Consider the following 26,572-nt stretch of genomic DNA (forward strand, 5'->3'; position numbering starts at 1 on the left):
CAGGGAGGTGGACACCACTACTGCCATGCATTTCTATAAACTTTTACAAAACAGGTACAGAACTTGACATGTTTGTCTCCGCAGCGGCATACTGAACATAATCTCCATACCACCATGGAATGTTTTCCATGTCAATTTAATTATGTCCCAAGATTATGAAGTGAGAAGACCCGCTTCTGTACGGCACATACTGAGACACACGGGGACTTGGGGCTACCTGCACATGAGCTGTGCCCAGTGGTCAGATGGAAGGCTGCCAACAAAGCATGCAAAGCTCCCTGAAGGCAATTCTCCTCACCTTCCAATGCAATGGACAAGGGCCCATTAGGACCCAGACACAGAGCTACGTGTACCGGAACCAGAGAAGAAACCTAGCCCTCTCCCAAAGCTTTGCCTTAGAAATTGGGGGAGGGGGTTAGCTGGACACGTAAACACGGCCCTTGTAAAGGCCACAGAAGCAAAAGAGACAATGGCTCAGTATCCAGAACACGTAAGGAACAACAGCAAATCAAGAAAAGTACAACCCAATAACAAATGGGCAACAGAAATCAACAGTTAATCACAGAAAAAACTCAAATGTTTTGAACATGAGAAAAGAGTCTCGACCTCATTGGTAATCCACATGTGAAGACGCACAGGCGGGCAGACTATCGATAGCACAAAACTCTTTTTAGGAGAGCAGAATAAATAATGAGGTGCTGAGGGTGAGGGAAGCGCAGACCACTGACGTGAACGTGCACGCTTTGGTGACCGACTTGGCAGTATCTTATAAAACTGAAAATATGTGTGTCCCACTTCGCAAATCTTCCCCTTCTGGGAAAACTGCTAGGGGAAGTCTCACCCAGGTTAGCAGGCGATATTTTTCAAAGATGTCCACTGCAGCATGATGTTTGTAGAGTAAAACCTGATAATAATCTGAATGTCCAGCAGGGAAAAGATAATTGAATGTCCTATCTTCTTTGACGTAAGATACTTAAAAAGAATTAACTAGATCCATAAACAACTTACGGAGTCTATACAAAACTACGTAACTCATGTTATACTGTGTTACATGGATTGCTCATGTGCACATATTTGTCAGTGCACACAAACACCAAAATGGACTAGAGAGTCTGGTTCCAGGTAAGACTGAGTCAACACACCCACCCTCTGGCTTCCACTAAATGTAGCCTCAAATGCTGGACGGAATACAGGGAGCCGCCATGAGAGGCCCAAAGAGTAAACAGCAGCAGGCAGACCGGGAAGACGACCAGAAGCGTAAGAACCACCAAACCCGCAGTGAGCTGGCCACTCGGGCCCCACCCCCGAGTGGCACTGACCCACACAGAGAAGAGTGCCAGGAGACTCTCGTTCAGACTTGAGGAGAGAAAACGGCAATGGCCAGGCCGGCAGTGGGGGGCCCCGGTAACCCCGACTCCCTGGGAAGGCAACCTTCCCCACCACCGGGAGGACTGTGATCCTCTGACCGCCTGCCACTTGGCCCTGGACACAGGCCTAGCTGCAGAAACAGATGACACGGCAGGGCACACAAAATCCCAGCATTCCAGATGAATGACTGGAAAGGGGAACCCTGGGGAACCAACAAGTACCAGAGACACTGTGGGGAGTTAAAGCTCAGGAAAGTGACCCCCACGAGGTTGTTATTAACTCCTGACCTCAGCCCAAAGCTAGGCATGCACTGATCTGGTCCTAAACAGCAGATCTAACATTCAGAGGAGTAAAATGTCAATGATTATCCAGGTCTCATGCTGGCCACAAGGGGCACTCATGAGGGGCAGACCCAAGAGAACTACAAAGGTTTTTGGAAAATGGAACTGACGTCACACAGGGAAGGCTGGTCAGCATTTGCAACCTTAACCCGACCAAGTTGCCTGCCTGCTAAAACAAAATATCAACATTTTCCATAGGATTAAATAAGACCCAGGTTCTCAAAACATAATATTCAACTGTCCAGGATGCGACTCGAAGTTACATCGAAGAAACAGGAAAAATACCAACTCGAAGGTAAAAGACAACCAAGAGACACCAAGGCCAAGATGAGACAGACGTTTGCAGTACCTGACAAAGACTTTAAAGAGGCTATTATAAAAAAAATGCTCTGAAGAAAAGCGAACACTCGAAATCAACGGTATGGCACACAGAATCCTACAACTGCCCACAACTTTCTGCCCTGATTCCCAGGACTGCGCACAGAATCTCACACCCTGGTGAGTTACCGGGCAGAGAGACTGTATAACTAGAGTTACTAACCAGCTGGATCTGAGTTAATCAAAGGGAGTCTATCCAGTTGTCTAATATAAACCCATCAAAATCTAAGCCCATCAAAAGCCCAGAGGCTCCAGGAAGGATTCTGTGAGCTACTGTGGCTTGGAGACAAGGTGGGGTCATGCGATAAGGAATTCAGCCAGCCCTGGAAGCTGAAAGTGGCCCCCACTTGGCAGCCAGCAAGGAAACAAGGACCTCAGTCCTACAAAGGCAAGGACCTGGATTCCGCCAGCAGCCTGAATGCACCTGGATGCATTCTTGCCCAGAGGCTCTAAAAAGCCTGTTCCTGGACAATGCCTTGATTTTGGCCCTGTGAGACCCTCGCTGGAGAACCCAGTCAAGCCCACTCAAGACTTCTGATCTACAGAACTGTGAAGGAGGTGTTATTTTAGCCACTAAGTTGGTGGTACTTTGTTACACAGCAATAGTAAATGAACAGTGATGTTAGTATCTGGAAGTGAGGTTAGTATCTGGAAGTGAGGTACTGCCACAACAAATACTAATTTAATTTCATTTTGAGGTCATTAATATAACTCTCAAGTATCACATGATACCATTTGGAACTTACTGATTGCTTTAAGGTGAAAACATTCTTTTTGTTTATTTTATTTTTCTAAAATAGTATTGAATAGACTACATCCCTGAATTCTCTCCAGGCAATTTGTTCCTGCTATCTTTTTTTAGAAGTACTGCCAAATTAATTGCGTTTTCCTGAAAAAGAAGCCCAATCAGTAAATTATGACTTATCTGTAAATAAACATGAACTTTTCAATACTGTCCACCATACACTTTGAGTTTGGTGCACTGTCCTGGCTTCAAGTCTCCCAGAAGCTGCAGTATGGTGTCCAAAAGCACCCGGCTGGAGTTAACCAGGAATTCACGACCACATGCTATGGCAGCAACATCTGCAACAGAAAGACAAAACCAAGTTTAAAATCTAACTTCAGACTCTAGAAAAGTTGGTCCACGACAAAGTATGTGTGGCTGTTTTTCTCCTCAAAGACCTACTGAAGACACACTAGCCAGCGAGGCATAGGAAAACGGTGCTGTCCGCAGAGCTGACAAGCTAGAAAGAACTGAGCGCCACAGCCGTTACTCAGACCGTGTGCGATGTGCTTTGTGATTAGCAAACACCTAGGTGGTAAAACAGAGTCCTGGAATCGAAACAGGTCTGCAGCCAACCATGGGACAGCAAGCGGACCCTGTGCTCCAGAACCCTGGACTGACAGCTGTGGGCAGCCAGGGTCCAAACAGGAGGCGGAGCTGGTTCCTTTATGTGGGACCAAGGACACTAACACCTACGCTCAATCCTTAGGGTGAAATCCTAATGACTCTGAACCACAATGCCAAACCCAAAATGTGAGGCCCAAGACAGAATGAAAACTAATTCTGAAAACAAGCTTTTTTCCCTCACTTTTACATCCTATTGTGGGTCGGCACCCAGCACATCCCTCACGCCGAGACCCTGGGGAGACCGCGGCATCCAGCGGACACTGCTGCAATTGCCACTGGCTTGTCAGCTGTCCCAACACCTGTGGGGACCATCAGCCACCCAAGTATGTCTATGTACACGTTGGTCCTATTTTTCTAAGTCGAATGACAAAACATGATTCAAAATGGGCAAAGCCTGTGATGGAAGTGAGCCTCCACGTGGGAGAGGGCAGGGCAGCGGCGTCCTTGCTGCCCTCACTTGAATGGAAACGTTTCAAGTCACCACGGCTGAGTGTGGCATGGTGCCTGAGGCATGATTCCAGTAGATACCTTTATTAGTTTAAGGACATTTTCTTCTATTTTCACTTTGCTCAGAATTATCAGGAATTAAGGATGAATTTTATGGCTTACTTGTTCTTTAATTGTATTCTAATGGCAAAATAAGAAGTTTCACCACACTACCAGATTACCCAATTCATGGAATCAGGTCCTGGACATTAATATTTATTTTTGTTTCCTGCACTGAGAAGGATCAAGAGAGGTATGAAGTCTCCTAAACCTAACCATTTTTCTCCATTTCTACTTGTTTTTCCAGCAATTTTTGCCTCATCAATTGGTGCAGTGTTATTTGGTGTGTTGTAACTTCCTGAAGACAGGACCCTCCACTGATAGGACACTTCTTTGTTCAATGAATCTGAACCTGACAACTATGTTTTCTAGCACATGATACACTCTAATTTTCCTAAAGAACTATTTGGAGGAGAAATGAAGCTCTAAATATTTGAAATCATAAAGTCATCTTAAAATAATTTTCAGGGAAAAATATCCTTCATATAACTCCAGTGGACCACATACCGGAACCCCGCAGGAAACCACAGGGCCTCACTATGAACTTTGGTAGCCAGTTTGCAGAAATGACCTCCCAACAAACCATGCCTCTGGTGCAGACCTCTGGGCTATCCCTGACCTATGGCTAAGATGTCACTAGCAGGATGCAGCGGAAGTGGCACCTTATTCCTAAACATGCAGAACCACACAAGCCAGGCTAGGGGAGACCTCAGTCATCATCTGAGGTCTAAGACTCTGTTCTCAGAAGGTGAAATCAACGGTCACAGACACAAGAACAAAGGGCTGGTCAGTGGGAGAAGCAAAGTGGGCAACGGCCTCCCTCCATTCCCATCTTGTCTCCTTTTTCACACACCACACAGCTTCCCTGTGTTAGTGGGAGTGTGTGGACGAAGGGAACAGGAAGTAGAAACATTGGGGGTCCGGGAGAACTGATGGGCACCGACACAAGGGTACTCGACTGTCTTTGTGGAATAATTATGTACATGAAAGATAAGCTGCATCCAGTCCTGTCCATAAATTTTCAATAGTCAAAAGCAATTCTGATTCTGAAATTATTATCTAATATTGTTTGAAAGAATAAATATAGAATAAAGAGGCAAGGAGTGTAACTATGACTTTCAAGTAACCGAAAAACAGAAAAAGCAGTTAGAAAAATAAGTTTTCCACTTGCAAGATACGCAAGTTAATCTTCGTAGGACTGTGATAACAATCTGTCATCTTCTTTTATCTTCTTCATTTGTCCCCTTATACAAGTTATTGCAAACAATCACATCTCTTATGTTGAACAGCAGCTTGGTTCACAATGTGCGTCGCCTACCGCAGTTCAGGAGAATATTTACAACAGTGCATAAGGCCATTAGAACAGGTACTACTGCTCCACTTCGCAGATGAGGAACAGGAAACTCAGAGACCTTATGTCGTGGGACAGTGGACTCGCTGGGCCTGAAAATCCAGACCCTTTCACTATACTGACCTATTACTAAGGACGGTGACTACAGATGAGTAAGAAATCTAACAGCGTTGCTGTTTAAACAAATCCTTGACTTCCAGTTTTTGCTTTAGGATACAGTAAGCTGGAAAGAGCTACACCTCAATTCGTTAAAAGGTGGGGACAGTAATTTGTAAAATCACAACTCTTCTTGAACACATCTGAAAGCTAAGGTCAGAGGTCAACCAGCTAATACAAGAAATAAGAAAAGACAGAGGCTCCAAGAAGAGATGTGAGGCAGGCACTTGCTTACCTGGAGCACACACTGGATGACAGACAAGCCAGCAAGAAAAATGCAGCTAGAAGTTCTGACAAAGTGTCAGATCAGCAGCTGCCTTGGGCTGATGGTAGGAGTGGGGTGACTACAAAAGGAAGGGGTGGGGAGAAACTGAGGAGATTTGGGGGAGGTAATGGAACTGTTCCACATCCTAACTGGTGGTTACATGACAATGTGCATATGTCAAAACTTGGGAACTGCAAGAAGGTGAGCAAAAAAACTGTAAAGGATGAGTTTGTTGTAGGTAACTTCTTAAAAAGAACCCTCGTTTTAGAAGGCAGAGGATCTAAGCGACAGCTAACCACGGGCTCTGCTGCACTGCCTACTCTCCAAGGAACAGGCCCTTAGTATTGGAGATGCATGAGCCCCCAAGGCCTCTGCAAACAGCGCCTTAATAAAACCATCATAGTATGTAATACAACCAGGAAAACTCATCAGTGTGGAAGTAAAAATCGTACGCACAAGTGTCCGCATTCCAACTCTGTGAGAGTTCCTGTGTGAGCCACTCCAAGCAGAGAAAAACAAGCCAAGTTGAGCTCATATGCTGGGCAACAGGCTGGCTCTGCTCACTGGCCAACTGCCTCACCACTACACACCAGCTGGCAATTCAAGCAACTCAAATTCTCAACTCAGCAGAATGACAAGTCACATATGTCATAAACTTTTGGTGTCATTTGCAGATAGCAAAAAATCTAGTCATCAAATTTGCAAATATCCTGTTAAAAAAATTTTTTTTAAGGTACAGCAATGCAAACCCCCTCCAGCAGCAGGTGCGAGGATGAGAGCACACGGTGCCTGCCGTCCTGCAGTGGTTAGAGCGCTGGGGGCACCGGGGTGGGCCTGGGAACCACGAGTTCAAACGTCTGCCCAGAGGACCAGAAGGAGTTATGAAGGGACAAGGTCTGCACAGGCCCTGCCTCGTCAATACTTCAGTAGGTAAAGGATAATGCCATGCGGAAAGATAAACGTTCTCTCTTTAGTGGCAAAGAATTACCCTAAGATAAACAGCAGAGATGAAAAGGCAATGTAAAAATAAGTCACAGCAATCTAACCGTTTCACTGACTGGGAACAAAGAGCCTCCATCCTCGCTAGTACATTCCGCTTCTCCTATGCTGTGAGGTCAGTTATTTGTCTGCTTTTATTCTTTACAGCAGCTGCGCCACAACATTCTATCATAACTGTAACTTTCGGGAGAATTTTACTAAAGGGGCAGTTTAGGCTTTGGAGTTCTTTAGTTACTGTACCACAACAGCAATAGCTTAGCTTCACATAAGCTTTTACTTAACTAGACATTAATAAAGTGACAATAACTCCCAATGTTAAGCAGCTCCACATACAGTTTTGTTCCGACTTCTGCAGTCGCACAGACTTGAATGTGCAAACTCTCCCGCACTTCCTGTGACCAGTCATCTTTGCTCAACAAGACTGCACTATCAGAACAACCTGCGTGATGAGCTGCAGCTCACACACCCGGTACCCACCCCGCATCCACGGAACCAGACTCTCCAGGGTAAGGGCCGCGTTTGAAAAAGTTCCTTAGAAATGTTTATCCTCACGTCCCTGATAGCCATCACTGCTCTAGGACCTACTTAACACAGTTACTGTGTTTAAAAGAATTACTTACTTGTTACAATTCCAGCCAGAGCGAAAACAAACTGGTTTTCATCAGAATCGAGCTCCTTCACATCCCCATCCAGGGACTTCACAAAACTCTCCATTGTCTGACCAGTGATGTTGAAAAATTTCAAAGCTTTATCCTGAAAGTTTAGAAATGAGAATATCATTCCCTTTCACAAATACCAGTATGAAAACATTTTAAAAATGCAGGATACACAAGACAGACCCTGGTGTCAATTACAGGAGCAATATTTAAAAATCTATTCCTCATTAAAAGTTTCTATTGAAAAGATGAGGAAAAAAGGCTTTGCTTTATTTGCTTAATAGAACTACTAGTAGAAAAACTACCTTGAAGACTAATTCAAAGAATAAAATAAAAATACATATGGGAGCCCTGGCCAGATGGCTCAGTTGGTTGGAGCGTCACCCTGAGCTCCAAAGGGTTGCGGGTCCCATCTCCAGGCGGGGCATGTATGGTGGGCAACCAACGGATGTTCCTCTCCCACACGGACCTCTTCCCCCCACCCCCACCCCCACTTCCCTCCCTTTCTAAAATCAATAAACATGTCCTTGGGTGAGGATTAAATACACACACATACACGGGAAACAGTTCAAAATTCGCACAATAATGGAAGTACTGGGATGAATTCACCCAAAGATGTACTGGAAAAATATGTCCTCTGTTTTAGGCATGAAACCAGAGGTTTTCAAACCTTTGGCAAAACTGCTTTTCAAATAAAATCTTAACTGAAATCTCAACATGTAAGAGAAATAAAGACAGTGAACAGGCTTATCTGGCAGTTCGTGACTTGGCAAAAAGTATTTCCAAGTTTGCAGAGCTCCTGCAGCACTTCCCTGAGGAGCTGTGGGGAAACCAGGGCACCGGGGAGCTCCAAGGGCGACACACACGTTCTGCGCCTGGACCGTGGTGATGCTGCCCAAGCCTGGAAGTCAGCTCACCACCCCTCAGTGGCCCACTATGGACGGGTGAACTTGTGGTAAGTTACATCGCAGTAAAGCGCAATACACTTAAAAATACATGTAGTCTCTTGAAAGTCCAGCACAACTGTAATTTTTTAAAGTGATAAGCAGTTTATCACTGGCCTCTGGCCAAACATCCCCTGCTGGCTTTTGTTACTGTTCAGGACACCCCATTCTCCCAGATTCGTGCCTCCGTCTTCCTTGGTTCCGTCTACTCTGTCAGCTGTCGAGTCCACGCTGCCAGCCCACCGGCCTCAGCCACAGGCTCTCCTCCCCTTCCATCTCCCCTACAGAGTGTCAGCTCACTGCAGCCTAAGCCTCTGGAACTCGAATTTGTCTTCCTGTCCCATCTGCAGACCCCACCCCCACCTCTAACCTGCCCGCACTCTCTGCCGGGTGAACCTTCCCAAACTCTCCTCCTGTCCCACCCACTTTCCACCCCCAGGACCCCAGTCCTCCCACGTCCGAGACTGCACCATCAGCCTGCGCTGGGGTCACACTCCGCCCGACCTGCTAAGCCTTCTCTCCCCATGACTTCGCCACACAACCCTCCACTTTCTGTCAACGGACCCTGTCACTGTCTGTAAACAAACTTCAAAGTTTGCCTGATGCCTCCGATATGCCGTTTCTCTCCTCATGGGCTACCCTCCCCATTCTATGCCATCACTGCCTCTTCAGGTTAATCAAGGCCCACCTCAAATCTCTCTCCTTCTGTGGAGTTCCGGGGGGGAGGGGGAGGGGTGTGTGTGTGTGTGTGTGTGTGTGTGTGTGTGCTATTAACATGTATACGTTAAATCACATATAACATTCAGTAAGTTAAACATTGCGTTACCCAATGGATAACATATGTAAAAGCACTTTAAACTTTGTTAAATGTATGCAAGTGCCAAGGAATTATACTTAAGTGGGACTATGGCCACAAACGCCCTACAGCTTCTGGGATCTTGCCGCATTCATTTTACAGACCGCCAGGGCACCAGGTCACAGCGGACCCCACACAGCCAATGCCCCAAACTGTCTGATGAATGAACAACAGAAATGGATGCAGCCCGTAAGCTCTAACAGACACGCTGTTCCCTCCCGGGCCGCACAAACCCTCATCAACAATGCACAGCTGGTTGTGCTTACTCCTCCCAAAATGGCTTTGACGACGCCCTCGCTGCTGGAAGCGCCCCAGAGCAGGGTGCAGGCCGCGGCCCCCATCTCCGTGCAATACTCCGCCTGCTGCAGAAGTTGCTGCTTCGCTTCATTCAGCTGCTGGCGAAGAGCCAGTTTCTCCTGAAATCAAAACAAAATCAGGAAAATGAATAGCATTCAACTTTGAAATATCTCATGTTTTCTCTTTCGGTGATATTTTAAAGAAAAGAAATGCGCACAGAATTATAGAAAACAGTTGGCAAATGAAAACTAATCCTTAGAAAGCCATAATCCATATTTTAAAAATAAACTTCAGAGGCAAAATTAACACTCTTAGAAAAGAACATCCTATTACATTAGAGTTTATAAATACTGCCAAGACTGGGAAACTTTTCATCCAGGGGAGAAAAGGGAGCAGTGGGGCCACAATTTCATCTTCTTTAAGTCAAATGAAAACATGAGGCACCTCAGGTCCCAAGCGGCTATACCCAGGACCCGCACCAGCTGGGACACCTGAACAAGCGACCTCACACAGAGCAGCACTGTCATAAAGGAGCCTGCTGCTTCCAAATGGCTCGTCCCATTGTAAGAATGCCACAGGACACAGCGGGGACCAGTGGGAAAGACGGGAGGAGCGCCAGGAGGGGAGCGCAAAGGAAGGGCCCCCTCGGGCCGGCTGGGCCTCAGGAAGGCGGAGGCTAGGAGAGACTTCTCACTCTCCCAACAGCGGCCTCTGAGGGCGCCCCTGGAGAGCGTGAGCCAGGGCTCCCGCCAAGGAGAGAGACAGTGAGCTGTCCACCCGGCGCCCCTCTGACCGCCACGCACTCCTGAAGGCTCGCCTCTGGGTGGCTCTTGGGGGACGTGGGAACTGCTGCCCTCCCTGACCACCGTCCCCAGTCCCACTAGTCCGTGCTGCCTGAAACTCCCTTAGAAGGTGCCAGCATTTCCTTAATAAGAGAGAAACTTAAAAATATAAAAACATACATTAATTTATTCCGAAGTATAATTAGCTCAATAGCCCACAAAATTAAAGTATATTGGATGTTCCAGGTTCTTCGTTTAGAGAGGTGAGAGTGCAGGACAAGGTCATGGGGCTTTCTGTCTAGGGGAGAAAAGAGGACAGTGGGGCCACGAACCAAACTTTGTTGACCTCATACCTTGGCCTCGAGCAGCCCATTCCTATCCACCTGGAGAGGATGCATCTGGCCTACAGAACTTCATACACGTTCCTACATACAGCGTGGGCAAAACAAGGTTTGCAGTTATGACAGTCCTACTGTACCAATCGTAACATGCATGTCTTTTTCCATATGAACAGCTCTACACCTACTTTTGCCCTACCCTGTATATTCATAATTACTTAGGAGAAAAGTGGTCATGGAGCTAATGAGACCTGCTGACACTGTTTTATGGGATTTTTCAACTCTGGGTTCTTAAAGTCTGACTTCATAATGGTAATCTAGCAGGATTCCTAGGTTCGTTTTTCAGGTGTCTATTGCTGAAGCCACTTAAGTCATGGTGACATATGAAAAAGACTGGGTCACAGCATTTCCTTTAAGAGAGGATTGTGGACCCGGGTGAAAAAGGTGAGGGGATTAAGAAAAAAAAAACCTAACAGAAAAAGAAAACAGTATGGTGACTATCAGAGGGAAAGAGGGATAAGGAGGAGGAAGAAGAGGGTAGAGAGGAGATAAATGGTGATGGAAGGCGATTTGACTTGGGGTGATGAACACGCAATACAAAATACAGATGATGTGATACAGAATTGTAGACCTGAAACCTATATAATTTTATTCACCATCACCCCAATAAATTCAATAAAAAGGGGGAAATAAATAAATAAAAATTTAAGAAAAGATTCTAGCTTTTCTCACGATTGGAGCAGTCTGAATTTCAGTGAGCCTGGCTGTGGTCATTCTTCTTCAAGACCACGTTCCAGCTGCTGAAAGTGACCAGGCAGGGCTGTCTTCAGGATGGTCCCACGTGGTGGCTACGGGCAGACATGCCCTGACAAAGAACTGCACCCGTAGTACAGCAATATCAAAAAAAGAGAAAATCCTCACAGAAAACAACTCCATTCACAATATCAAAAACAAAACAGGGCCCTGGCCAGTGTGGCTCAGTTGTTGCGCATTGTCTCGCAAAGCCAAAGGTTGCCGATTTGATTCCCAGTCAGGGCACAGGCCTGGGTCGCGGGTTCCGTCCCAGTCAGGGCACATACGAGAGGCAACAGATTGATGTTTCTCTCTCACATCGATGTTTCTCTCCCTCTATTTCTCCCTCCCTTTCCTTCTCTCTAAAAATAAATAAAATCTTTAAAAAAAAATGTAAACCTAAGAAAGGTAGTTCATGACCTGTACAATAAAAACTACAAAGCATTATTGAGGGAAAGAAAGGATTTAAATATGGGCAGACCTCATTTCATTGCACTCAGATACTGTGTTTTTTTTTAACAAGTTAAAGATTTGTGGCAACCCTGGTCAAGCAAGTCTATTGGTGCTATTTTTCCCAATTTCGCTCACTTTATGTCCCTGTATCATATTTGGGTAATTCTCCCAATATTTCAAACCTTTTTTTTATTATTATATTTGTTATGATGATCTGTGATCGGTGATCTTTGATGTTACTATTGTAATTGTTGTGGGAAGCAACAAATGGTACCCGCACCCATTTAAGACAGTAAACTTAAGAAATGTCGTATGTTGTGACTGCTCTATTGACCAGCCATTCCCGTCTCTCCCCCGAGGCACAATAGTATTGAATTTAGGCCAATTTATAACCCTACAATGGCTTTAAGTGTTCCAGTGAAAAGAAGAGTCACACATCTCTCACTTTAAATCAAAAGCTAGAAACAACTAAGCTCAGCGAGGAAGGCATATGGGCAGCTGAGACAGGCCGAAAGCTAGTCCTCTTGCACCAGTTAGCCACGCTGTGAACGCAAAGGAAAAGGTCTTGGTGGGAATGAACAGTGCTAAGGTGATATGAAAGTGAAACAGCCTTATTGCTGATATGGAGAGTTTCTGGTGGCCTGAACAGAAGATCAAACCAGCCACATTTCCTTTGGCTAAACCCCAATCCAGAGCAAAGCCCTACCTCTCCCCAATTCTATGAAAGCTGAGAGAAGTGAGGAAACTACAGAAGAAAAGTCTGAAGCTAACAGGGGTTGATCACGAGGTTTACAGAAAGAAGCCAGCTCCATAACATAAAAGTGGTAGGTGAAGCAGCAAATTCTGCTGTAGAAGTACAGCAAATTATCCGAAATATACAGCTAAGACAATTAATGAAGGTAACTACACTAAATAACAGATTTTCAATGTAGATGAAACAGGCTTATATTGGAAGATGCCATCTAGGGCTTTCCTAGCCAGATAGGAGAAGTCAATGCCTGGCTTCAAAGCTTCAAAGGACAGGCTGACTCTCTTGGTAGGAGCTAATGCAGTTGGTGACTTTAAGTTGAAGCCAATGCTTATTTACCACTTAGAAAATCCTAGGGCCCTTAAGAATGTGCTTACTCTGCCAGTGTTTTAGGAATAGGACAAAAAAGCCTGGATGACAGCACATCTAGTTACAATATGGTTTACTGAATAATTTAAGCTCACTGTTCCGACCTACTGCTCATAAGAAAATTCCTTTCAAATACTACTGCTCACTGACAGTGCAAGTAGTCACTCAGGAGCTCCGGTGGGGATGTACAATGAGAGTTAGGTTGTTTCATGCTTGCTAACACAATATCCATTCTGTAGCCCACAGGTCAAGGAGTAATTTAGACTTTCAAGTATTACAATTTGAGAAATACATTTAGTAAAAGCTCTAGCTGCCATCGATAGTGAATTCTCTAATAGATCTGGGCAGAGTACATTGAAAACAAAACTTTCTGGAAAGGATTCCCCATTCTAGCTGTCATTAAGAACATGTGTGATTCATAGGAAGAGGTCAAAATGTCAACATTTATGGGAATTTGGAAATTGATTCCAACCTTCATGGATGACTTTGAGGGGTTCAAGGCTTCAGTGGAGGAAGTAGCTGCATATATGGTAGAAACAGCAAAAGAACTAGAATTAGGTCCTGAAGATATAATTGAATTGCTGAAATCTGATGATTAAACTTCAACACATGAGGATTTGCTTCTTATGGATGAGTAAAGAAAGTGGTTTATAGAGATGGAATGCACTAATGAAGATGTTGTGAAGACTGTTGAAATGTCAACAAAAGATTTGGGATATTACATAAACTTAGTTGAGAAGGCATCAGTGGAGTTTGAGAGAATTGACTTCAATTTTGAAAGAAGTGCTGTTGTGGATAAAATGCTATCAAACAGCATCACATGCTATAAAGAAATCACTTGTGGAAGGAAGGGACAATCAATGCAGCAAACTTCACTGTTGTCTTATTTTAAGAAATTGTCACAACCACCACCCTGATCAGTCAACAGCCATCAATACTGAGGCAGGACCCTCCACCGGCAAAAAGAGTATACCTCACCAAAGTCTTAGATGATAGTTACATTTTCTAGCAATAGAGTATTTTTAGTAAACGAACAGACACTCTTTAGACATAATGCTATTTACTGCACACTTAATAGACTGCAGTATAAACATAAATTTTTATATGCACTGGGAAATCAAAATATTTGTGTGACTAGCTTTATTACAGTGGTCTGGAATGGAATCTACAATATCTCTGCGGTAAGCCTGTAAATGGAAAAACACACTATGTTCATAGGTTGGAAGACTTGAGATTGGTAAATTGGTAATTCTTCCCAAATGATTCATAGAGTCAACACAATCCCTATCAAATTTTCAGTAGTCTTTTTTTTTTTTTTACAAAGTAATAATCTGATTCCAAAATTGATATGGGAATGCAAAGTTTAAAAATAATACTATAAGAGGTCTAACACTAATTTCAAAAACGAGAACTTCCCATAAAGCTATAAAAATCAAACCAGTGTGACACTGGCGTAAGAACAGATGCATAATAGTTCAGTGAAACATTAACGTTTATGGCAATCAAGTTTAACGAAGATGCCAAAGCAATTCAATGCCAAAACTGTCTTTTCAAAAAATGATGCTGAAAACAAGTAGATAGTTGTATGTGAAAAAAATTAATTCAAAATGAATCATAGATCTCAATGTAAAATTTCTAGAAGGCTTCTGTGAACTTGCGTTAGGCAAACATTTCTTAGATATCACAACAAAATCATGATCCATTAAAAAAAGTAAATTGAATATCAAAATTTAAAACTTTCTTCAAAAGACAGCTTTAAGAAAGTGGAAAGTCAGCCATGTACTAAAAGAAAATATTTCTAAATCATTTCTCTAAAAAAGATTTGCATAAAGAATATATAATGAAATCTTTTAACTCAAAAGTAAAATAAACCACCCAATTAAAAATAGGCACAAGATTCAAGTAGATATTTAACCAAATAAACTATACATATTAATAATAAACACATGAAAAGATGTTTGACTTAACTAGTAATGAGGAAAGTGCAAACTAAAACCACAATGAGATACCATTACATGCACACTAAAATGGCTATAATCCAAAGAACCAAAAATACCAGTGTTCACAAGAATATGGAAACAGTAGGACCTTCATACGTTGTTGTGTGGAATATAGAATGATATAAATTTCAGTAAATAGTTCAGCACTTTCTCAGAAAATTAACCATATGCTCACCATACAAGCCAGCTATTTTACCTCTAGATATCTCCCCAAGAAAAACTGAAATATATGTCCACACACAAACTTGTACATGAATGTTCACAGCAGCATTCATAATACTCAAAAACTGGAAATAATCTAACTTTATTTATAAACTAGTGAATGGATAAAGAAAATGTGATCTATCCAGCGAATGGATTATTATTCAGCACTAAAAAGAAACAAACAGTGTAAGCTAACATCAATGAACCTCCAAAACATTACACCATACACAAAAGACTATGTATTGTATGATTCCATTTCTATAAAATTTTCAGAAAAAGGAAATCTATAGAGACAGACAAAAGCATCTACAAAAAAACCTACAGCTAAAATCAATGTCAATTTCCTGGTTCTTACTTTGTCCTGTAGTTGCGCAAGATGTTACCACTGGGGAAACTGTGTAAGGGTACAGGAGACCTCCCTGGACTTTTTGCTACTTCTTGTGAATCTATAATTATCTCAAAATAATTTTTTTACCAAAAATCAAACTGGATTGGGGCCCTGGCCAGGTAGTTCAGTTGGTTAGAGCATCATCCCCATACACAATCAGGGCACATTCAAGAATCAACCGGTGAATGCATTAGTAAGTGGAACAACAAATAGATGTTTCTCTCTTTGAAATCAATAACTAAAATTTTTTTTAAAACTGGATTGGGATGTCGTTATACAACTGCATAGATTTATTAAAAAGTATCAAACCATACTGGTAGAACAGATGAATTTTGTGGTATATAAAATATATCTCAATAAAGCTCTTTTAAAATAAACAATACTCAAACCCTGATATATTTTCCAGCTTAAAGTGCATACTGATACATTACAGGGTAACAAGAACGCTTTCAAGATTCCTTCAAAAATCTGTAGTTCATTTCTGATTTTTAACTCAACTATACTATCGGTTAATTTTTCTTTTAAAAAGTGTTCTGAAATAATGTACAAAGTTTGCAACTTTCCTTTTATCAGCATAAAAGTAGTAAACCCTTTCCTACCAAATTAAAAATAGAGATAACAAAAAAACTGGCAGTCTATACTTGAGTTAGTTTACTGACTGTGAAAGGTGCATGCTATCCGAGAGCAACACACAGAGAGGACGAAACCACAGGCAACGCCACCAGAAAGGCCTGCTCCTCAAGAACACAGGGCAACGGGGCCCTGTTGGTGACCATTTCACATGCAGAAAAGCCACCAGGTACTGAAAAAGGTCTGCCAGCGGGAGCTGTGTGGAAAGCCTCCTCTAACCTTAAAGTGACAGCACAGTCGTTCGAAAAGCCGAAAAGCCGAAAAGCCGTCTCGACACCCTGTGACAGTTTCACCTACACTGTGAAAGCTGGGCTCTTTCTTCTCCAGAGTTCAAAGGCTACTTTGCAAGGTCTTTCTGTGCCAGTCCCTTAGATCGCATCAAGGCCCAGCTGGCCTCCTCCACTGATCCGACTCAACCACCACTGAGGTTAGGAACCAAATTTTCCTTCTTCCAGTCCCCATTCTCTAGAGGGGTTGGGAGCTGCTGCTTTATGAATGAGTCCATACTCTGTGATCTGATCTTTTCATACACACTGGATTCAGGAGCTCCCGCCTCTCCCCAACGGCTTTCACTCACACTGAAGTACTTATTAGCAATACGCTGATTTAGGGTACAGCCCCTGGATTCTTTCCTCGTTCTTCAACTCTAAAGATAAGCTCCCAGAGTCTGGCACATGACCTGTGCAGACCTGGACAGAGACCACAGAAAAAGCAGCTGCAAGTTCTCCACAGCATGAAGAGGTATGGCCTTGTTACACACACTGGAATTATATCGGCAGGCCTACTAAACAGCAAACTTAACTGGAAACAGGTTAACCTAAAATATTCCCACTTTAACTAAGGTCGAGTGTGAGGGCAATAACACTATGGCGATGCGAAGCTGCCTCACCATGGCCTTTTGTCCTCTACACTGGCACTTCAGCAGAACAGCTTATTTTTAAGCATTACATCTCTCTAACATGCCAGCAAACATGCATTTTACCTATGTTTTAAATTTTAAAAGAAAACAAAACAGGAAATCTAAGATTCTGTTTAATTGAAACTTCAGCCTTAACAAGGAGATCTCAGCAATTTAAGAACTGAACCAATGGGCTGCACTGTTAACATTGATCAAATTCCTTGACTGCTGGTCATCTTCTTTCAGCTCATAGGACCTTTCAACTTTTAGAACCACATTCACCACACTGCAATTTTAGTTTATTATGATCTAAGCAGAATATGTCAAAGCTAAAATTTCACCTTTCAGGATGTGATGTTCCACCTAACTCAGTTTTGAGACTAAAACTCTTGCCCTAACCTTTTCGATTTGCTCAGTATTAAAGTCTATACAAAATCCCCGTGTTGGAAATCCTCTTTGAGCCACACTCAGAATCCCTTCGCATACGAAGACTACGAAACAAAGCTTAGCGCAGAGGCAGGGGACCTTCCTGCAGAGGAGCAGGGCCCACTGCCCCAGCTGTGCCGGGGGACTGAGATGCGGGCACAGCTGCTGACCGCTTGCCAGCATGCAGTGAACAGTACACGCTAGCTAGTTATTACTAGTACCATTTCTGTTTTACTATTCAAAAGTAAAAATACATTCAACCTCCATATTTTACCATAAATGGCAGAAGAGTTTGTTTTACAGAAGAAATAATTCTTCCACATAAAAAAATAAATGTGTAATTTTAAAGTAATATTAGTCTCCCCTAATAGTACAATTATTTTTAAAATATCAGTAACTAATCCCCTAATTACAAATATTTCTGATTTAATATCTCTACCTCTGAATATAAATTATGTGCACAATGTGTTTTCAAAACTTTTATGAATTTTTGTGTTTTGGAATGGTCCTTTAAACATAAAAATTAACAGCAATTACCTATTAAAAGGCACCAAGTAAATAATCTCCACATTAAATGGTTATAAAATCCAAGTGTTCAACTATTTTTCCAACCCATTCAGAATCCATCCATTTAAAAATACCGTCCCCTAGGGCCTAAAGGCTAAAAAGGCTGCCGCCACCACCACTGAGCGCGGACACAGCCACGATGCTGGCGCTTTAAGCAGCAGTCTGTGGGCATCATACCTTCTTCTCTTTCATGCTGTCGGCTTGCACGGTTTCTAGGCGGGCTTTAAAGTGCTCACAATCCATTCTCAGTTGCTCTAATTCTTGCTCCTTCCTTTCCAGGTCTAGAAGAAAGAGACATAAATACCCACTATTTCAAATCACTAATGTCTCTTAAGCATCCATTTTGCCCGATCTCTTGAAAAATGTACACGGATAACTAGTCCTTGAAGAATAACCAATATTCTAAAAGTCCTGCCTTTTAAGTTTGTATCAGTTTTTAGCCCATAGTAAAAAGCACTTTTTTGTTTTCTGCTTTGTGTTTTAGGACCTCACTTGACTGCCAAACTTACATGCAGGCTTTAAGAAAGTGTGTATTTAAAGGACTGGAGGCAGGGCTGAGAAGCCGACTGCCTCATGGCACAAACTTGTATCTGCTCCAGAAAAAGCAGAAGGCAGCTCAGTGAGTAGACAGCGCCAGCCGGAGCTGATTCACAAAGCTGGTCTCTCCAACGGGCAGAGTGACTCAATGGGACAGCTGCAGTCATAGTCAATGGAGGAGAAATGGTGATGGAGACAGGAAAAGGCTACAGTGAAAGGTGGGGACTATGAAACGCTTCCTCTACACCATATTCACTTAGATGATTTAAATGACCAATAGAAATCCAAAAAGACATCCACATGAATTTAAAATCAAACGTATTAGCACTTTAAATGAAGAGCATTTTGCAGCAGAAATACTGGCATTCGAAAAGCCATACCTAACTTAAAAATGTAAGTGCCCTGATTCCGAGGGCTGAGAAATCATCAGTATGTATGCCGACATGTACCAAGATTGGGAGGACATGTGTGCTCAGAGCTAATGGTGTCGGTTCTCTGATTAAAGCAGCGATGGCCGAGGACAGCAATTCTCAGACTTTAGAGGACTTGTTCAAACACAGGCTGGGTCCAGTCCTCAGACTGACTCAGTAGGACTGAGGTAAAGCCTGAGACTGCGTTTCTTCTAAGTCACCCGGTGAGGCCAATGCTGCTGGTCTGGGAACGGACGTGGAGGACAACTGCTTTGGGACAACAGCCTGGTCTGTCACCACTAACTAAATGACATCAGCACACAACTAGTGAGAGCAATTGAGGGAAGCCAGCTGTAGGAATGCTAAAGGGCAGAAAAACAGAGATGGTGAGAGAGCCTGAGAGAACAGACCCCTAAATAAATGGAACATTACTTCACCGTAGAGAAATGTGGCCTACAGACACTTCCTCCAGCGAGGAGCAGACAAAAGAGAAGGGGTGTGGCTTTGTAACCTTGGGGTCTCAAGAGAGAGGGCAAGCGGAAGGCCAAACAAGAAGCTCAGAGGGCCTGCCAAGAACAACAAGGGCAGCCCAAAGGCTGTGGAGAATGGAGGGAGTGTGTATTTCCTAGAGACCCTTTGTACTGGAAGGAAAACTAAAACCTAAAGCTAAATATTCAGATAGAGATTATGAAAACGGCGAAGCTCTTTTAAAAGGTGTTTCTTAGAAACCAGGGTGAAGAAACATGAGATTATTTCTTCTCCCTTAAATCGTTTTTCTTCTGCCCTGTTATGATGTCTTATGCCACAACGTGACTTTCACTGGCATTCTTTCTTTGGTCCCACTAATCCTGACCACACAAGAATTAACTATCAATCAAGTGCTATGCTTGGAAAATTACACAGTTGACTTTTGGAACAATGCTAAATGGAGACATATACTTACAGATGTTACTTATAATTACATATGAAATAGGAACTGGTCACAGACAAAGAAACAAAATGAAAAAAAGGAACTAAGACCAAGTTACTGGTATAAATTTTCTGCAGTTAACTTTAAATGTTTCTTCTATTATTAAACTGCATATTACTTAAACACAGTAAAGAAAATAGGAAATTACAATTCTACAAGCCTTATTATGTGTAAAAATCTGTAGGAATTCTGACTCATGGTAATTTCATAATCTCTCACTAGCTATGGACCACCTCATTGTAGGCTAACATAACAAAAGCACAGGGCTAAAACAGCCCGCTCTACCGGAGCCACCCCACAGCGTGTAGTCAGTGCCCGGGATGGTCCCCGGGCCCCCCACGGGCTCTCCAGGAGAGGGCACCGCTTTCCTCAGTGCAAGGCCACCGCCTTGTGGCCAGATGGGAGCACTGCCACTGCTGCCGCCTCCTGACAAAACTGCCCCCTTGCATTTTCTTTATTTACTTATTTTTTTGACTTCAACAATAAATTTTTTGTCTCCCAATTCTAGAGGCTTCAAGTCTGAGACCAAGGTGTCAGCAGAGTCGGTTCCTACGAAGAGCTGTGAAGACCTCTATCCTTGGTTCACCTTCTCTTTCGGTCTCTTCACGTCATCTTCCTTCTATACGTATCGCTGTGTCCAAAATTCCCTTTTAAAAGAACATACTTTGTATGTTGGATTAGAGGTCATCCTAATTATCTCATTTTAACTTGATTATCTCTGTAAAGCCCTGTTTCCAAATAAAGTCACATTTTGAGATACAGGAGGTTAGGACTTCAACGAAGAAATTCGGACACACTGGCATTTTCAGCTTTGCCTACACCATGCCTGCCACATAAAACACCATAGGGCATGTAGTAGGCACTTCATAAACATTTGTCACAAAAATAAACTTCAGCCATGGCTGGTGTGGCTCAGTGGATTGAGCGCCAGCCTGTGGATCAAAGGGTCGCTGGTTCACTTCCTAGTCAGGGCACCTGCCTCGGTTGCAGAACAGGTCCCCAGTAGGGGGGCTTGAGAAGAAACCACACATTGATGCTTCTCTCCCTCTCTTTCTTCCTCCCTTCCCCTCTGTCTAAAAATAAATAAAATCTTTAAAAAAAAAATCAAAAATAAATTTCACTTCTTTATATATTTCACTTCCTTCTGCTAATCCCTGAATAAAAACACAACTATTTTGATTATGTTTCATTCTTCTATAATGAGATTACTTTTGCAATTTTTTAAAAAATCAGAGCCAGGAATAATATGAGCAGTGAATGAAATATTATATATAGTCAAGATTATCTTGCCCAGCCTCACTATTAGAATAGGGAAGGAGCTGCCATTCAGCCTACAATGTATTTCAACAGCTAATCTTTAGCATTCAAAATGAAGGAGAAATCTCCATTTTACTGCTAGTTGAATCAAAGGGCGGCCCAGACAGAATGCAAACATCTAAATAACAGGCCATTTCAATATCTATGTATCTTGTGAATTTTAGAATCCTTTTTGATCGTTTTAATAACATGAGAATGACTGTATCTCTTAATGCTCAACTGATTCACAGGAAAGGTACAGAGAACTATGTATGGGCAGGATAGAGAGCTATAAATAAAAACACTAATTTAAACTATACAAAAGGAATCAAAGCTCCTGACCTTTATCACTTGGCATGTCTAGAATAAATTAACAGTTGTTTCATATTAATATGAAAATATGTCTCTGATCAAAATAACTAAGGAAAAGGTCTCAAATCCAAAGTAAAATCTTTTAAAAAGCCATTAACTTTTACTTTCTTATCACTCTCTAATAGGTCTAGAAAAGAATTTAGGGTTAGCAACTGATGGGATTCCACCTTTAGTCTGAGCTGAGATTTGGAGGGTATTCATTTCTTGATACAGACTTCCCCCGCAACGGAAAAGGAGAGTGTTCCTATGAAACCTTCATAAGCCAAAATGATGTCAAGTGAAAAAGCAATTACCTTAGGACACGTCTTGCTAACGGATGCACAAATAAATGGATATAAAGCCCAGGTGCTAACAGACTCAGCTGAAGCCCAGGCGGCTTGAGGGTAAGATGCTGGGTGCGGTTCCGGCGGGACCGCTCTCCCTGCCCTAGGTGCGCGCTGCCTCCATGACCACTCGCTGCAAAGCGAATGATGCTCTTTTCACTTTCAGCCTTTTTTTATAAAAGCAGAAATTGTCTTTGCATTGCTTTCAATTAGCAAGAATAGGTACTAACCAATGTAGGTCTTTTCTTAAAGGTAAGTGTTGGAATGCAAACTTTCAAAAAGTGGGGGATACCTGTACCACACAAACTAGGTGGCTTAGAACAGAAATAAATGTATTCTCTCACAGTTTTGGAAGCTACAAGTCTGAAATCAAGATGTTAATGGGCCAAATTCCTTCTGAAACCTGCAGGGGAAGGACCCTTCCTTCCTCCCCCACCCTCTGGCTTGGGGCAGCACAGCTCCAGCCACCACCGCCCTCATCTATCTCGTCCCATCATCTTCGCGCTGTGTGCATTTGTTTCTGTGTCCAAATTTCTGCCTCTTCTAAGGAGGACTAGGGCCCGCCTAAGACCTCATTTTAACTTAATTTCCTCCCATCTCAGTGTCAGAGGCAGCATGTTGAAAATGTACGTTGAACAAGCAAAAAAATTAGAATATTCAAGATTTCTTTTTTTTTAAACCCTCAGTTTTAATGTATTTGAAATCCCAGGGCCCATTCTAAGCCAACCAAACAACACTTTAATTAGCTGTCAAATTTCTACAACAAACCAAAGGGGTGGGGGGTGGGAGCTTGGAAGCAGAACATGGAAACAGCATTTTTTTCTTCTTGCACTGCCAAAAATCTGCTTCCAAAAACCACTATTTTTCTAACATAAATGCCACTGGAGTAATCTTTTACAGAATGAAGAAAATGTGTGACTAACAGGGATTTGTCCTACGCTGGCGCTGCCAATGTACCTGGCATTACCTTGTATCACTAATTTTTCACACCTGCATGTGAGAACGCCTCAGTCTACCTGCAAATTATCAAAAAAAAAAAAAAAAAAAAAAAGGTGATTCATTCTTCTCCTTTTTTACATGCCCACATTACCTAGCTGTGCCTGACAAATACCCAGCAGATAATATCTATCAGATTGACTTATCGACTACATTTACAGGAAGACTTTAAATATCACAATAAAACTATGCTCCATCTTGCTGAACTCAAATGAACTGTTAAAAGTCTTTCCCAAATCAGAGCCATTTCACTTGCATTTCATTTATTGGCATACGACTACAAACACAATGTTAACAACTGGGGCTCAGGAGTGATCTACTCCAATAATGTCTCTATGCTCTTGGCTACCGTTCAACCTCCTCTGGCCATAAGTCCGAGGGAGACTGTTTTGTTCTTTCCCAGTCCCCTGTATTCAAGACAAGTCTCCAACTTGCTCCAGGCCCCAAAGAGGATGAAGTCAGAGTCCGCAGCAACCAGCTTCCCTTGCGTATAGCTTCCTGTTGGATTTGGAGAGTGGTGGGTCCCACCAGAAACAAGGACGGGAGGCTGAGGTTGGGACAGTGATGTCCCCCAATGCACCAAGTCAGCAGTAACTTCACCTTCTGGTGAAGGCTGTGGTCCTGTTGAGTGCCTACCCTCCTGTGAGTCTGGGGGCTCTCCTGCTACTCCTTCAGGCTCAGGGGAAGCGATGGCACCCCACCTCCTAGTTCCTGGGGCTATGCTAGCCTTGGGCTGGCTCCCCAAACCGTGCCCACAGCTTGCTCTGCCATCCCTTCATTATATTCTTTTTTTTAATCTCCTTTGTTTCCTGCCAGGACATGGATGTGATACACTCTGCTCTTATCCATTTGGGCCACAATCACTTTTGGTCAAATTAAATAATCTCTTCCTGGCACTCACACATTTGTCCCACTCTTCATGAGTCTCTCTAGTTCACATTTCTATGGACCAGAAATAATTTTTCCCTGAACTGAAGCAGAGGTCCCCCTCTCTTCTCATCAACATCCAACTCTTGGAAACTTAATGTCAAATCATCCCCACAAACACTGCAGAAATCACGCAGTACAGGAATCACTGCTAAGAACCCAAGAGGACAGCAGGGACACTTACGGTTCTGTCAGTATTTAATTAGGATTTCTATTTTACAATATGTTTTTAAACTTTTCATTTGGAAATAATTTCATATCCATACAGCCTTTGCCCAGACTTCCCTGCTACCAACATCCCCAACACTTGCTCACCCTTCCTGCCAGACACAGACACACATGCAATGTATTTCTGGAGCCATGTGAGGGTAAGGCACACACTTATATCATGGCCCTTCACTCCTGAATACTTCAGTGACTATCTCCCAAAAACACAGGTCATGTCTTAGACGCCTGCTATATATACTGTCATCAACCCCAGGAAAATTAATATTAATACTTTACCTAATCTGTAACTGACATTCAGATTTTGTCAAATGACCCAAAATTTCCCTTTATTTTTTTCCTTCAGGGTACAGCATCCATTGTAAGGTCAGGTATTGCATTTAATCACATACTTTCAGCTTCTTTAATTTGGAACGTCTCATAGTCTTTCCTTTCTATATGGCATTACAATATATTTTTACAATCTAAAAATCACAACAACACACATGGAAAGACTCCATTTCCTGCTACGCCAGTGACCAAGAATAACTAGAAAGCAGAATTTAAACAAACAAAACCATGAGAAGGTATCCGAGAGCTTCCAAAGCACACAGGAGTCGAGGACCAAAGCCCGTGACGTAAGCAGGCACGGCTTTCCAGCCATTCTTCTCTGGGCACCTGCACATTCAAAAGCAGCACAGGCACAGGGGCAGCAGAGCTGAGCAGAGCGGCCAACAGTCTCGTCGGGCTAGGGAAATACCTATCAAGTACAGAGCTATCAGACAGCCGAGACTGAGGGTGGGTCCTCATCCTGGCAAAGAGAGGAGCACAGAATAATGAAAGAGCTGCCCCCAGAGCTATTTCTCCCCTCCCGGCGCTCAGCAGTGTGCCGGGGGCACAGAGAGACCAGCTGGCAGGCGGGCGGGCGGAATGAAGAGGGGCCAGGATGCAAACAGAGCCACAGTCAGTCTCTGGCACTAAAGAGATCAAAATCAGAATGGAGCCCACCAAGATGGAAGGATGCTGGGAAACAGCTCAAACTCAGTTGGACCCCCTTGAAGACTGAAACCCTGCAAGGAAGAATGAACTAGACATAGGCCAGCTGGAACTAAGGCTGAAACCAGTCAGGAACAAACAAGCTCAATCCCTGACTGAATTAAGGTCGTCTGCTCTGACCCTGTTCTGACAGGCAGAAGCCAGAGGGGAAAAAAAGGCCCCACTGAAGAAAAATACCACCACTACACAGAGACTCTGCAAGTGTTCATTTTAGAAGTCCATTAATCAATAAAAAATTACCAAGACTACCAGGAGGAAAAGTAGGTAATAAAAGCAGGCCAACAGGTGATCCAGATACTGGATTTACAGATTCAACTATACCCCAATCCGTGCTCCATGTGTCAAGCAGAAAATCTAGCTCATTAACCCACAATCAATGCTGCGCATGCCTTTTGGTGGCTTCCATACAAACCATCATTCTAGTCTAAAACATTTTCCCCTTCTGCCCTGGCCGGTGTGGCTCAGTTGGTTGAGCATCGTCCTGCAAACTGAAAGACCGTCAGTTCAGTTCCCAGTCAGGGCACACATCTGGGTTGCAGGTTCAGTCCCCAGCTGGGGCACATGCTAAGGGCAATGAATCAACGCTTCTCTCCCTCTCTCCCTTCCCCTTTCTCTAAAATCAGTAAAAGACAAAAAAAAATTTTTTTTAATAAACATCTTCCCCTTTTCCTTCTAACAAATCATGCCTCTCTCAACATCTATTCCCTATAGATTCTCCGGCAGCACCTTCATCGGTATTATCCCAAACTCCACCACTTCCCTGCCCAGGTTCCCAAAGGAAGTAACTGTGCTAGAGGCACAGTGAAGCCCACTACCTAGTTGATAGTTATTGTATCAGTGTAAGTCCTCTGGAGGGAAACTTCCTCTCAAGTCACGTGCACAGCTTCCCTCTCCATCCTGCCTGCATTCATTCCTTCCTCCCTATCTTCATGTGTGCCTCGTCACTGCTTACAACAGGAGGCACACGAAAACCCTAGAAGCAACAGGAGCTCTGCTACCAGTCAAAGCCAAGGGCCAGGGCAGGGTGGAAGAACCCATGTATCAAACAGCGCTTGCTGCCATCATGTGACCTTGCTTTTCCTCTGTAGGGTCCACTCTCCAGACCATGGTTCACATGATCAGTTAGGAAGACAGGCTCCTGGGAAGGCCCACAAAGGGCTGACAGATCTACTCCTTAAAAGGGAGGGGGAGGGATTTTTGTTTTCTTTCATACCATCCAAGTGGTAAGAATTTAAGAGCCAAAATTAGGTGAAAGATATCTCAGGTAAGGCTTAGGCCAGAGAAGCAGACGTCTCCGAGGGCCAGCTGACGTTCAAGT

General features: G+C 43.2%; 1 protein-coding gene across 1 annotated transcript in view; it reads right to left on the bottom strand.

The window, feature by feature from the left end:
* Positions 1-26,572, bottom strand: part of HSF2BP (heat shock transcription factor 2 binding protein) — a 69,933-nt gene that overhangs the window by 38,692 nt on the left and 4,669 nt on the right. The window contains exons 3-6 of the mRNA XM_054576334.1: positions 18,341-18,444; positions 9,538-9,687; positions 7,436-7,568; positions 3,053-3,170 (exon numbers count right to left, since the gene is read on the bottom strand). Of these exons, the coding sequence (XP_054432309.1) occupies positions 3,053-3,170; positions 7,436-7,568; positions 9,538-9,687; positions 18,341-18,444 (505 nt within the window). The remainder of the gene's footprint in view (positions 1-3,052; positions 3,171-7,435; positions 7,569-9,537; positions 9,688-18,340; positions 18,445-26,572) is intronic.

Source organism: Pteronotus mesoamericanus, unplaced genomic scaffold, assembly GCF_021234165.1.
Source record: "Pteronotus mesoamericanus isolate MK-2021 breed Mesoamerican mustached bat unplaced genomic scaffold, CSHL_Meso_final contig_116, whole genome shotgun sequence".
Classification (NCBI taxonomy): Eukaryota; Metazoa; Chordata; class Mammalia; order Chiroptera; family Mormoopidae; genus Pteronotus; species Pteronotus mesoamericanus.